Below are 13,932 nucleotides of genomic sequence, written 5' to 3'. Positions count from 1 at the left end.
TTGTTATGCGTTCTGCTCGTCTGTGCGCACACAGTCGTAGTGTGAATGCTCCTAGTATTGGAAGGCAACTGAATCCTCCATTCCCTCTGTGTCTATCAGCCACTGGCATCAAGCCATTCTTGACATGTTTCAGCATTCATTATGGTGTTATGACATAACCATACACGTACAGCATATCATAAACATACGATATATGGTGAGTAAAGTGCTTTTATTTCCCTTGATTGTACACTGTAATTCCAGATAGTTCATGTGGTGAGACACGTTTGCTTCACTTGAATTTACAGACATTGCTCCACCAAACATAAGTAAATTGAACATGCGTGCATCGTGTGATAACTATTACAGAACAGGGTGACTAACTGTTGAGCTAGGAGGAAAAATGACTCATTCCTAATGTTTAACATCCATATGAAAGCAAACTCGTGCTATATGAGCCTTTGCCAAGGGCAAGCCAGCAATACATTAGACAGAAAGGGGAATTATCTGTTTTTATGGCTCCAGGCTCAATTCATTGAGCACTTTCACATCAGTGACCTTGCACACATGTGAATTCTGCACAGCACATGCCCAAACTGAAACATAGAGGTTGGACTATGAAAAAAAAAGAATTCTAAAATAAGGAGAAATGCTTGAAGATTTTGCTTTTCTTGTTATCAGTCAGCCAGGTCACTCCGGAACGTGGGTTGGCACAAGTTGCATTTGACTTGTACTCAGCCAAATGCGACATTTAGTAGACAGTAGCTTTGTTTCCTCTCTGCTGAGCTCTCCCTGTGTTAGAGGGCACAGTCGGTGAAAATCTGAAGTAAATTTTACAATTCAACGAACGCACTGAAGGTGACAATCGACGTTAACCTTGGGTTGAGTTTACTATGAGGTGGGTGTTTGATGGGGTCTCATTTAGATACAGGGTACAAGACGTTCTGTTCCACTCAATTATCAAGAGGGCAGGACACTAGTGCAGCAACACGGAGATAAGGCTCCACAGTCTGTATAAGTATCCACATTGCTGAAAGCCTCGCTTTCTTGTTTAGTGATCAGTTCAAAACATCATTTGAAACAGGCCACTGAGAATTTGTGTTGGTAGGTATGTGTTTTTCTGCGAAGGATGATGAGAATTTTTGGTTGTTTGCCCTCATGCTATGCCAGGCAGAACTGTGAGGTGGTTGCCTGGCAACGACACAACTAATGTTGGTATGCTGCTACTGCTCTGACAGAAGATCACAGTGTCTTACAATCTGTGGATCATCCTGCTATCCACTTTAAAGGACACTACGGCTACCGGACCCTATTTATACAGTAGATTTGGATATCTGTCTTTTTGTGTGCAACCTAAATTGCACCGTCCATACAAACCTGCAAATCGATAATGCAAATAGCTATGTATAGTTTTCAACAACGGAAGGGCCTCAAGTTTTCATTTGTCAGGTGTCAAAATAAAAGGACAAAGTAATTAACATGAATGATTGTTCGGAGGCCTTCAGCTTGAAATGTGGTGGCATTTGACTTGACTCAGGAGCTGATTGAGAGGACCTGAGGGATGGTGAGCGGCGCAGCGGTAAATGCAACACATGCTTCGTTCATATGAACTGTTAAGCAGTGTCCCGGTGTCTGCACTCGTTTTCAGTTGAGTCGTTGCTGCCTGTTAGACAGCATTGAATCCTAATGACTTTTTTGAATAAAACACATTGCGTTGTATTTATCCTGAAATACTTGTTAGCCTATTTATGGCGATGCTAAAATCACTTTCACAAGACAACACTTTATTATAACTATCCCCAATAGTGCATTTAGAACATTAGGTATTATAATAGACACACATATATGCCTTTCTCTAGAGAGAAGTGACAGGATACAAAGACTGATGATGATGATTTTATAAAGCATGCCATTGTTGGAGAATTAACCCTTAAACAGCCACAAAATGTCTGCCTGGACTTTTTTCGCTGCTTATTTTAACCATAAATTGGACAGAAAAAATGTGCTGTGAGTAAGTGCTTTTGCCCATTTTTCCAGAATAACTTTAAATATCTGGCAGTGATTTACAATTTACTGCATGTTAATATAGTGTTTTAACAATTTAAAATGAAGCCAGAGTGAAATTACCATAATAACCACATGTTGGCTTTAATGTGCAACTTTCAGAAACAATTGGAATTTTTTCGATAGCGCAAACGTTTGTTGAAGTACTGCAATGCAGAGTGCACTCGTGCAAACATGTCGTCGGTGTTATGCTCGGTGTTAAAGGGCTAATGGCGTGGTGCGTAATGGTAACACATCTGTCGATGAGTCTGGCTGTGTGACAACCTCAAATGACGGTGTCTCATACTGTACACTTTTTTTTTTTTTTTTTTTTTTTTTTTTCTACAGAAGGACAAGTCCTGCCCTACACAGTCTCAAAAAAACTGCTATACTGACGGGATCATTCTAACCTTTAATCCAAGCTGCCATTCCAAGTTAGATAACAACAGTCAAAATCCAATAAGCTAAGTAAAGATTGTGCCACTCTTCTCTCCAATCGTGGTTTCTCAGCAAAAGCAGTGGAGCTTGTAAGTGGTAAATATAGTACTCAGGTGGCATAAGTGAAAGTGGTGTCTCCTGCTTGCTCAGGCGTTTCAATGAACACAACACACAAGGATTGGTTCGGAATAAAAGACAGCCACAGATCTTTCCCTAGAATCTGCCTGAGCTGAGCAGTCCCTACTATTGGTCAGGATTATTTGAAAGGCGGATACTCGCGAAATGTGTAACAGGAAGAAGCTCATCATTGCTCCCACAGTGAAACTCCCTGTTGTCAGGTGAAAAGAAGCAGCTGGTGACTCTGTGTGCATCAGGTGGAACACATGGTAGACTCCACTCTCCTGAAGTCACCAGTAGGAGTTGGCAGTGACAGAAAGTGTGGCAGACAGGGGAATTGGCTAAAATGATATTGAAAGTTGCCAGAGAGGCCAGTTGCTAGGTAACATATCAAACTGTTTGCGTCTTGTTTTCAATGATTGTGGTCTAATCAAGCAACAGCAAAATATGCTCTGTGATCAAGTGTTTTTTTTTTGTTGTATTCTCTGCTTGAGTCATTTATACAAGATATACCGTGTGATATGCAGGGCAGTAGGATACTTGGAGTCAAATGATCATTGATGAGCATTGATAAGTTATGTAACTACAATGACATGTTATGTTCTTGCCTTTTACAGACTGGAAGAAAAGAGAAAGGTGACCCACTGAACTCAGCCATCGATAAAATGACCAAAAAAACCAGGGATCTGCGCAGACAGGTGAGTGCATGTGTTCATTTTGCTCCCTCTTTCTGTTTGTTACCATATTTACTGAATCTTAATGGGCTGTGTCAATTTTTTGTCAGTTTTATTTTTTATTTATTTATTTATTTTAAATAATCCCAACGTCTTCTGCGTGAATGAGACACGTCTCACAGAACCAGGGTGAAGTTGCCCTTCATTGTTTGAGGCAGGAAATCTCTCCAGAACAAGGACAGTATGAACTGAATCAAATGAACAGTGTACATGTTTGTCTTATTGAGAAATCATGTCCCACACTGGGACACCGCAGCTGAAGACAGATGCATTTTCTTAGCTTTAACGCAAATAGTAATCCAGGATTAAAATGCAACACTATTTTATTGTAGTGTGCCGGCTTTGCTTACTTAATTAGAAGATTATAGATTATAGATGAAATAGAAATAAGAAATAGTTTTGTAACGAGGAGAATAATTTTTCACAAATAAGTTAAACAGATAATACCACTGCAGGTTTAAATTGTGGTCACGTCAGAGTTACAGGGTTGCAGCATGCATATTTTTATGATGTTGCTTGGTTCAGTCCAGGTCACTGCCAGAACAGCGACAACACGGACATTTTTTACATGTTCTAATTTCCAAAACATTTTTTTTTCAAAGATTGCATTTAATTTCGAAAAGAATTTAGTACGCAATCAAATACATTTTTAGGTATTCAGTCATATTGATCCCCCGCTCTACTTTTGAGTGTCAAACAAGAGGAGTTGTATGAGGAATCTACAGTCAAACTGCTCACACTTCACATCCCAAAAGATACACAGTGTCAGTGCTCAAAATAAATATAGATTTTTTGTTTCTTCTTCTTTGCTGAAGATAAGATAGGCAGTGGATCCTGCAGAGTAAGACAAAAATGTTGACAACATAGCACACATACGTGCATGTTTCTTTTTCTTCCTTTTTAACCTTTATTCATACAGGTTAGCCCATTGAGACACAGGGACTCATTTTCAAGAGAGACCTGTCAAGGACGATCACAATAGTACAACACAGAGTTACAGACAGACAACACAACAATAATAGAAATGTGCAAAATGTCAAGTCAACGTTGACCTCACGCGGATCAGAGATCAGAGAATACATATTATGAGCATCTAGTCCGAGAAAAAAATAAAAGCTATTGCTCTTACATGATAAGAACAATGTTTTAGATATGTAAAGGGGAGGTAATATTATGGTCATGTTATCATATTTGTAATTTAACACCAGTGGTAATAAGGTGACAATATTACAGTAATGCCATGCAATTTCCAAAGTAATATCCAGTAATATTTTGGTAATGAAAATGAACGTAGGCTACATTACTGAAATACCTGCAAGGTTTCAATGTTCATTTTATGTTCACAATATTATATAAAATGTATTCAAATTGCTTAAAATGATGAAACCAATATTATGTAATTATTAATGCTCTTCAATGCTGCAAAAACTCTCTCCATGAGGCACAAATGCACCACACAATACCAGATATTAATCCCCATGTCATGTCTATATATTGTTTTCCTTTTTATTATTCATTTTCTTATTTTGATGGAGTGATTCCTAGTGGCAGAAATTGCATATACTGTGTGTTGAATGCATGGACTTCTTAGCTGGAAACACCGGTGTAATGAACATGAATCAGTTCTGTAAAATCACATGTATCTGTTTGGTTCCCTCATGTTAAAGCACTCATCTGGGGTAGGTTAGAGTGACTACCTTGGAACACCTGTGATACACAGACAGTTTGATTGGCATTACCTTGGCCTCCCCTTCTATTGTAAGAAATTTGGGAGTTATTTTTTGACAAGGACATGTCCTTTGACTCACACATAAAGCACATCTCTAGGACAGCCTTCTTCCACCTGCACAACATAATAAAAAATCGAAACATCCTGTCCCTGACGGTGGATACAAAAAATAGTCAATTGGTGTTGGTACCTTTAGAACTGTTGCAATTCTTCATTAAGCTCCAATGGGATGTTGGATTTTCCAATAACCTCCTGTTGCTTTCTTTCTTCAATCTCCGCCTCATTTTCCCTCTCCCTTCCCTCCCCACTCTCCCAAATTTTGGTTTTCAAAGTGTTTTGTTTTTATTTCTCTATTTTCACTGACATGTTAACTGTTGCCAACTGTGTGGGTTGCTGGATTTTTCTTTATCTCTAAAATATTTTATGGCATCCTCTTACCAATTAAAGTGCCTTGAGATAGACTATGTTGTGATGATTGATCAAAATTAAATTCGCAACCCGGTCAGAACAAGGGCCTTTCTGCATGGAGTTTGCATGTTCTCCGCATGTAAGCGTGGGTTTTCTCCGGGTTCTCCGGTTTCCTCCCACAGTCCAAAAACATGTAACATGTGGATTAGGTAAATTGGACACTCTAAATTGACCGTAGGTGTGAGTGTGAGAGTGAATGGTTGTTTTGTCTATGTATGTGGCCCTGTGATGGACTGGCGACCTGTCCAGGGTGTACCATGGACAATTGCTGTGCTAATCTCATCCCATGTCAGCTGAGATTGGCACAGCACCCCCCCTCGACCCTCATGTGGACGATAAAGTGGTAGGAAATGGATGGTGACACAGGTGTTTCCAGTGAATTATACCTATATGGTCTGTATTTATGTAGTGCTTTTCCAATCCATCACACATCACGCAACACTGTGCACTGTTTACTGTTTTGCAATGCCCCGTTTCACACCCATTCACATGCATTATACATTCATACAGCGAATATGTATATATGCAGCTGTATGATCACACATCCCACCCATTCATATGCTGTTTGCACAGCCACCAGGGGGAATTTAGGGATAAGGACACATTGGCATGCAGACTAGTGAAGCTATGTAGGGATCACGTTTAGATTACTGACCCTCTGGTTTGAAGATCACCCACTCTATCTGCTGAGCCCCATGAGCATCACTCTTGATGATTGTTTAATATGATAGTACCATGAAATTAATCAGGAACAGAACGTCCATGCACCACAACATAATTAAATCATACATCATAATGAAATTTAGAATTATGTGGCACATGAGAGAGGATGAATTTCACATTTTTAATATGGCAATTACCTGTTTTTATACTCAAATATCCTCATGTGCAGGTAGTGCACTGATGGTAATGCCCATTACCCAGTTATTATGTGAATATTATTTGGAAAATAACATGTAGTACTGTAATAATATGCCATTATTACCACTCTGTTGCCATTCATGTCTTTACTGAAGTGTAAGATTTTAAATTATGTGTGTGTGCTATTTTATAACTATATACTATACTGTACTTTCCTGTCAAACAATGTAGTATCTTTGTTTGCAGGAGATAGGACCCCCCTGGCAAAATTGTCAATAACAGCTATACCTGCACTGTGTAGCAGTGGTTGTGTCCTCTCTGACCTCTGAAGACCAGGGATCATTTTAGATGGGAGGCTGTAACTCTCCCTCCCGACAGGCATTTGGTACAGCTGCCTGACAGGCTGGCAGGCGGTACTCACGCTGACAGGGTGTTCTATTGACTCAGGGGTTGGCTTGACAGAATGGGCGGTCTGTTTGAGCTTTGTGTTTCGATGGGAGGGCAAAGCCTCTGCACACATGCAGGCATTACGTAGAGCTGTGATACCATAATTATGGGAACACAATTTCAGTTTAGCAAGTAAGTTGCGCCGTGTAGAGACGCAAGACATTCCTGTGGGGAGGAGCGCGGGGTGCGCTTGAGCATTTCAGTCTCTCCCCTATTTTGAAGGGGGAGAGATTAAAATGAGAGCAGATGAGCACAAATGTCAGACAGCGTTTGTGAAATTGGAGCAGGTAAGACCGAACAAGCCTTCTGACAACACAGCCAGAGAGACGTGCTTTTTCTTCTTTCAAGCTGTTGTGTGTACATATAATGCATTGCTAAGCTGTCTCTTATCCAGGGCAAACTCTGTAGATGTCAAGGATGTCATTTCCACTCCCATTTTAGCTTGTGTTTACACAGAACTTTAGTCTGATGGAGGCAATGTGGGACAACATTGCATCTCACAATTTTAACTCTAATTGTTTTAAAGAGAAGGTTTGATTACCAGAGTGACACTATATTTTTCATCCACGTAACATAGCTCAACAAGGTACAAGCAAACGCTAATTCAGTCTTAATGACTCAAAAATGGTAGCCTTGTAACCTGTTACTTCAGCTTTCACCCACAATGATTACACACTTGGTCTTTATTTACAATTAGACAGTAATCATTTTCTCCATCTCCAGACAAGAGACCCTCAATCAGCAATAAGGTGTCAACCCAGTGCCCCTTCAGTCTCGGCTATTGTGTTTACACAGTAGCAGGCATTTGACCACCTCCTTTTGTTTGTATTTTTTTAGTTTTCCAGTCCTGTTTCCATGTACTTCACAGTAATGATGGCAACAGGGAACTTGATATGCACCTAAATTATATACTAATTTGAATAAATATATTTTCATATTAGTAATATGCCCCACACCCATTCATTCCTGGAATTAAACTACACTCTAAACTTTGTTGTCATAGTCTGCTCTGAAGTGTCATCCACTCTTCATCCGCTACTGATAGAACAAGCTCATTCAAAGACATAATTCTCCAACTGTGTTACAAATATTGTTTGGTCTCTGATTAATCAGAGAGTGTCGTCACTGGAAGAGTCCTGAGCACGACGTCCAACACAGAAATCAAACCGAACAATGCCGAACTGTAGATCAGTTAAAAAGACTTCAAAATCCTGAAAACTTGCACTAATCGCCAACATTTAGCAAGGTCATTTCTAAAATCTAATTATTATTTGTGTATTTAGCGACTGCACTGAAAACAAACTGCTTTACTAGTCACTATTTTGTGTGTGGCGTGTATAAAGCAATGTCACGGCAGATATACGGTGCGGCTGGAACTGTATAGTGGAATTCAGGCTGGTCATGAAGTCTATGTTCATCTACATCAATGCCTAGCAATGTATCAGAGTAAAGGCCTGCTCACTTAATGCATAAGTATGACATCATTTCACTGGAGTAAAGCACATCGCATATGTTCAATGCCTGTGTGATCAATCGCGTGACTCTGTTAAAAGTCTGTGACTAGGGATAGTGAAGCAACAGGTCATCAGTCACCTAACCCTTTTACATTAATTCAGTTAAAGCGCCATTCTAAAATAGTCTTATACTCGATGACCGTGAACCTTTTATTAATAAAGCGCTATTCAAAATGTGCTTCTTTAAAACATGCAGAGCATGATTATTTAGGCATAAAGACCCGTTATCATTTGGCCTCTCATAGCTGAATTGTTATTTAATTAACATTACTGTGATAGCAAGGAATACGTGCAAATGGTTCTCATACACAATACATACAATGCAAAAAGTCACAGAGCATCTACAGCTGTCAAACAAATACAACCTCTTTCCCTTGTTTTACATTGGAAAGTCACAATGTGCACATTTCAGTTATCATTATCCGTATAAGTTTAGCTTTTTGTTCTTGTAAAACACCCATGTAATCAAAAGTTGTTGTTTGTTTTTGTTTAACCATGTAGAAGGAGGGGTGAGCATTTAAAGTGAAAACAATAAAAATAGGATATGTACTATTGCACACATCTGGGGAGTAAATGTATTTTTAATGCGGTATTTAAATGCCTTTCCTCCTTTTAATTAGTATTCACTGTGTGACCAGTGCAACAAAGTTGTTGGAAATGAGCCATGTGTTCTACCCCCTGTCATCCTGTCTGTAATGAATGCATCTGTCAAGTTATCTCTCTGGGCCGTGTTTTGACTGATGGCTGATTCCAGGATTCCCTATAGCATAAGTGCCTCACCAGTTTCCTCTATCTTTCTCTGCCATTCTACGTGCTTTAGGATGTTGAAATTATTTCAATTTCCACCATTAGCTTTTTGATGCAGCTGTTTTTAATTGTTGCGGGTTATCATGTTAAGGAGGAACAGCTGCCACAAATCTTGTAAGCTGTAACTCTGTTGTTTATGTAACAGTTTGGAATTATAAGCAAATACTTTCCGTCTTTTAAAGGAAAAAATGTTTCGAGGGTGTTCATTAAAATTTCATTAGCTAAATTAATGTTAGATTACCGTTATCTCAGGAAGTTGAAAATGAACAGCTAATTATGGAGGGATTGCAACTTTATCTCTAAAATAATAGGTGTGGACATGCATAAATTAAGGTAGATTTGCTTTAGATATACACTAATGCAGCTCAAGACAGAACGAACAAAAAACACTTAACAACAAGCAGCTTCTCATCGGAATATTTGCTATTCACATGATTACATGTGTGAAATGACTCACTCGTCAATGCAAATCCACAGAAAGATCCACAAACTTCGCAGTTTCCCGAAGCTTCAGTTCAATATTTTCTTTTACGACATGCAACTTTACTGTTCTGGTTAATTTATTACCAGTTCCAAATGCTGCAGGCAGCTGTTTGTGCATACAATGAGTACACTGTTTGCCAGCGCCAGGTAGGCAGCAGTGGCTTTGAAACAGGGGAAGCTCATTTCAGGCCCAGTTATTTATACATAAATTCTGCAAACGAACAACTAGAAACACAAGGAAACACGATAATTATGTAAAACTGAAATGCCACATTAGCATTTTTTATTTACAGTGTATATGTACAAAAGAAGATGAGCTATATCGCCAAGCAAATAACACACAACGACCAGCTATCTGTCTACGGACACACAGGACTAGGGCAGAAAAGGCTCAGCTGTCGTGCATGTTTTATGTTGGTTATGATTTCTGGTTCCGCCTTTCAGACAGTACTTGCAATCATTATCCAGAGGTCCAGCATTCACGCCTGCCCACGCCACTCCATTGACTCCCAGAGAAGCTGAGCTTCTGTGGAAGTGACATTTTTGCTGCATTTGTCCAATCACCGTCGAGCTCACAGCAGTGGAAATAATATGCTGTGCCATCCCACAGAGAACAGTTGAAGCTGAGCTTCAAGTGGTTTTAATGCGGAGGCTGCTGCGGTAATGCGAAGACGATCCGTCATCTGTGATAAACAGCTGATTCTGAACAAACTAGTGATACGTTCCAATTGTGTTCTGGCTCACGTTTAGTATTGAAATGTAAATACAACACAGTGCATATTTGACAACATTTTAGAGGAAGCTGAGCTCCCCTTGCTGTCTTAGAGCAATGGCAACTGCTAGGCAGCAGATTTAGTGAAAATGCCCCAACCAAGTGCATGATATTCATGTCCAGTACCGAGAGCACTGAGACAAAGCTGGTGAACACACTGGAGCATTTAGGAGCTAAGAACTCAATAATTATCTCAGTAGTGGTTGCACACAAGATAGTAAAAGTTAGAAAAAAGGGGCACATATGAGACCTAACATTCACCGTATCTGCTTATTATATAAATATTGAACTGCTTTGAATTCACCATTCTTTTATAAGATATGTTAGTTTTGCGTTTGCAGCTTATGTATATGCCCCACATGGCCAAATATGCATGTTAATGCAGCAATAAATATGAATTAAATTCAATTTAAAATGATGCTATACACCCAGATTACAATATGCTGCAAAATAATGTAGCAACAGTTCACTGATTCATTACAGCATTGCCACGGACTAAACTGTCTCTTGCAAATCTACTGCAAGACAGAATGTTAATGTGGGAATTTTCTGTAAAACATACAGTATGTGCTCAGCCAATGTTGCCAAGACACAATTAAGCTACATCATTTCAGTACATTCTACACACAAACAAATCCCATGTGTATACTATTTTGTAATTATCCGGTCGGTAATGTTTAGTTGGGGGTCTCAGGAGTCTTGTGTGCTAGTTTGTGTGTGAGTGTTTGTCAGACAGAGAAAACATTGGGAAACATGTTGCTAAAGGCTTGTAGTCACCCAGTAAGGAAGGAGCAGCCCTGAAGGTTGAGGAGAGTGTCAGGTTGTCTCACTGATGTATGACTACACAGCGAATGCTCTGCTCACTGCAAAGTTAAACTGTCTGATAATCCCAGGCGTTTGGCCTGAAGTAGACATAGCTGCCAGGGCTACGCTTACCCCCACACCTTTCATACAATAGGACTTTTGACCATCTTGTGTAAGGTGTTGTCGTGTGAGGGACTGTTGGTGCATACGGTTCAGTGATTTCGCTTACATTTTTATCAGAATGACATTTATCATTCATTGTCTACCGCTTTATCCTCCACATGAGGGTCACGAGGGGCTGGTGCCAATCCCAGCTGACACGCGGTGAAAGTTGACGACCAACCATCCCACCGACAGTCAGTTTAGAGTGTCCAGTTGACCTAATCTGCATCTAATCTGCAATCTAGAACACCTGGACAAAACCCATGCGCACACACAGGGAGAACATGCAGACTCCACACTGGAGGTTTGTCCAAGGTCGAACAAACCTTGGACAAACCTTCTTGTTTGTGAGACAACGCTGCTAACCTCTTCACCACTATGTGATTTCAGAATATCCATCCATCCATTTTCTACTGTTTTATCCTCAACATGAAGGTTGCAGGGGGCGAACCTGGGTCTTCTTGCTGCAAAGGCAGGAGTGCTAACCACTACACCAAAATATTTTTCTTTCCAAATCAATAGCCTTTCCTTGTTTCAATTTCCATAGCACATTTTTGACTTTGCTGGAAACAAAATAAACAAAGACTCCAGGAGGAGGTATCTAACATGTTTGTCCTTAGACTGTTGATGATCAGTCCGTCCCTCTTCCACCATTTCATTTTTTTCACCCCCACCCACCCACCAATCATCTTCCCATGCTCCCCGTTAGATATCTTACCTGAGAGCTGTTACTTAATTTTTGATTTGCACAGGCTGTTTCCCCTCAGCTGTGACTCTAGCCGTTTATGCTGAGATTGCTCTTGACATTTTAATAAGAAACTTTGCTGTGCTGACCCCAAGGTACCCACCACTATGTGTCTGGAATCACAAGTGAAACATAATGGAAGTCGAAGTGCAACTGTAAACATTCAGAATTCCACCACAGTGCTCTTTTGAAATCTCGAGTTGTGTTTTTCAACCTTTGCATGGATTCAGACTCTTCTGAATATAGTAAACAAGTTAAGATGCCGGAGTTTGATGTTGACTGTGTTTGAAAACACATGATAATTCTGTGTTCTCATATTATTTGCACTCCTTTGAACATTCATGAATTCCTTTGATCTTTGGAGTCACACACTTCTTCTTTTGATAACTTTCGGCAGGCTGTAAACCGAGTGGTGTAACACTGCCCTCCGCCGTTCCAAGTGCTTTCATCTCATCTCCTCAGTCATCCTCTTCTCATCCTTCTTCGTCGCAGTTCAAAGCTCCTAAATGCAGTTCAGAGTTATTTATCACAGTTCAAACAGTGAGTCATACACGGGATGAAGCAGCGCTCCCTCTTATCCCATACAGCTGTTTCGGGGAAAGATCAGGTATGTGTATTCCGTCCGATAAAACGCACTCGTGCGAGACTGATGTGAACCTCATCTTTGAGGATTTGTCAGTTCACCACACTGATATGAATCCGTCAGGTCTAATAAGCATGTGCCCCCGACGTCCTCGTTAGCTACATCAGTTTCACGTGGGATTTGAACAACAATTTAGGCAAAATCCTTCACAGATTTCCTCTCAGATCGCTCTCAACCTTTAACAGCCTCACTTTTGTTCAAAAATGTAAAAAATAAATGGAATAGGTTACTGCCCTTTCGTATGACCCTGTCTTGTTTAAAAGGTAACTCCATACATTTTATAACTAAAATGTCAGACTAAAATGGTTTGCATTTAAATTTCCGGGAGACTTGGACTAATCAAAGAATATCTCAACTGTTAAGGTTGTGTGGGTTGGAATCAAAAAAGAACCTGAAAGTAAAGTCGCTGAGGCCGAAGCGTCTCCTGAGTAGAGATGCTTTAGAAGGTTTTAAAAAATGTTAATGACGAGCTCAGGCATGTATTTATTCGATTAATATTTGATTGATTCACTCAGAGAGAGAATACATCTAACTAGCTAATGAGCATAGCAGACATGTCAGATGCCTCTTTGATACTGCTGAATATTCCGGGTGCATTTGAACACTGGTTTTGTACCAGTGTCACAATCAGGCACTATTAGGTGGCCTTTTCCAGAACTATCAGTCATGTTTTCTCGATGATGACATCGTAATTCCATCACATCGTACATCGTTATAAGAGTAACGCAGGTTATTCGAGATAGTAAAGTATGATCCACTGCAGGTACGAAACTGAACCACTAATGTCCCTTTTAATTTTAAAGCCCCAAATAGTGAAAATAGCCGAATGTGTTGCGATCCTTTTGGCCCTGCGGTGCCTTTCTCTATCTGTCTATTTATGTGTATATCATTGTGTCTATCTTGACAGCAGTCTTGGCTCACTGCTGTGTTTCATTTGTCCCACATCTCCTCAGTCTGCATGCTGACAGCCAGCATGCAGAAAAAAAGGTATTCTGGAAAATAATAAAATGTATGCCCGCAAGTGAAACTTAGGAAACTACCTATACCCATAACACTTATGAAGAACACTCACATAATACTATGTAAAAGAGGGAGCCCTTACGTCCAGACCTCAAATCACTGTGGCATTGCATGACCGGGGAGACAAATAGTCACACCACGCTAACCTATAATAAGCCGAGCCTTT

General features: G+C 40.0%; 1 protein-coding gene across 3 annotated transcripts in view; it reads left to right on the top strand.

Moving 5' to 3' along the window:
• ctnna2 (catenin (cadherin-associated protein), alpha 2) overlaps window positions 1–13,932 on the top strand; it is a 252,270-nt gene that overhangs the window by 168,964 nt on the left and 69,374 nt on the right. For 2 of the 3 annotated variants that reach the window (XM_058639879.1, XM_058639880.1), the window contains exon 8: window positions 3,195–3,275. In XM_058639879.1, the coding sequence (XP_058495862.1) occupies window positions 3,195–3,275 (81 nt within the window). Of the gene's footprint in view, window positions 1–3,194; window positions 3,276–12,553; window positions 12,711–13,932 lie in introns of those variants that run through there. The other variant, XM_058639881.1, reaches the window with a different exon arrangement.

The sequence above is a fragment of the Solea solea genome, chromosome 10 (assembly GCF_958295425.1).
Source record: "Solea solea chromosome 10, fSolSol10.1, whole genome shotgun sequence".
Classification (NCBI taxonomy): Eukaryota; Metazoa; Chordata; class Actinopteri; order Pleuronectiformes; family Soleidae; genus Solea; species Solea solea.
The sequence above is the reverse complement of the archived record's forward strand: the minus strand, read 5'-3'. Positions and strand labels throughout refer to the sequence as shown.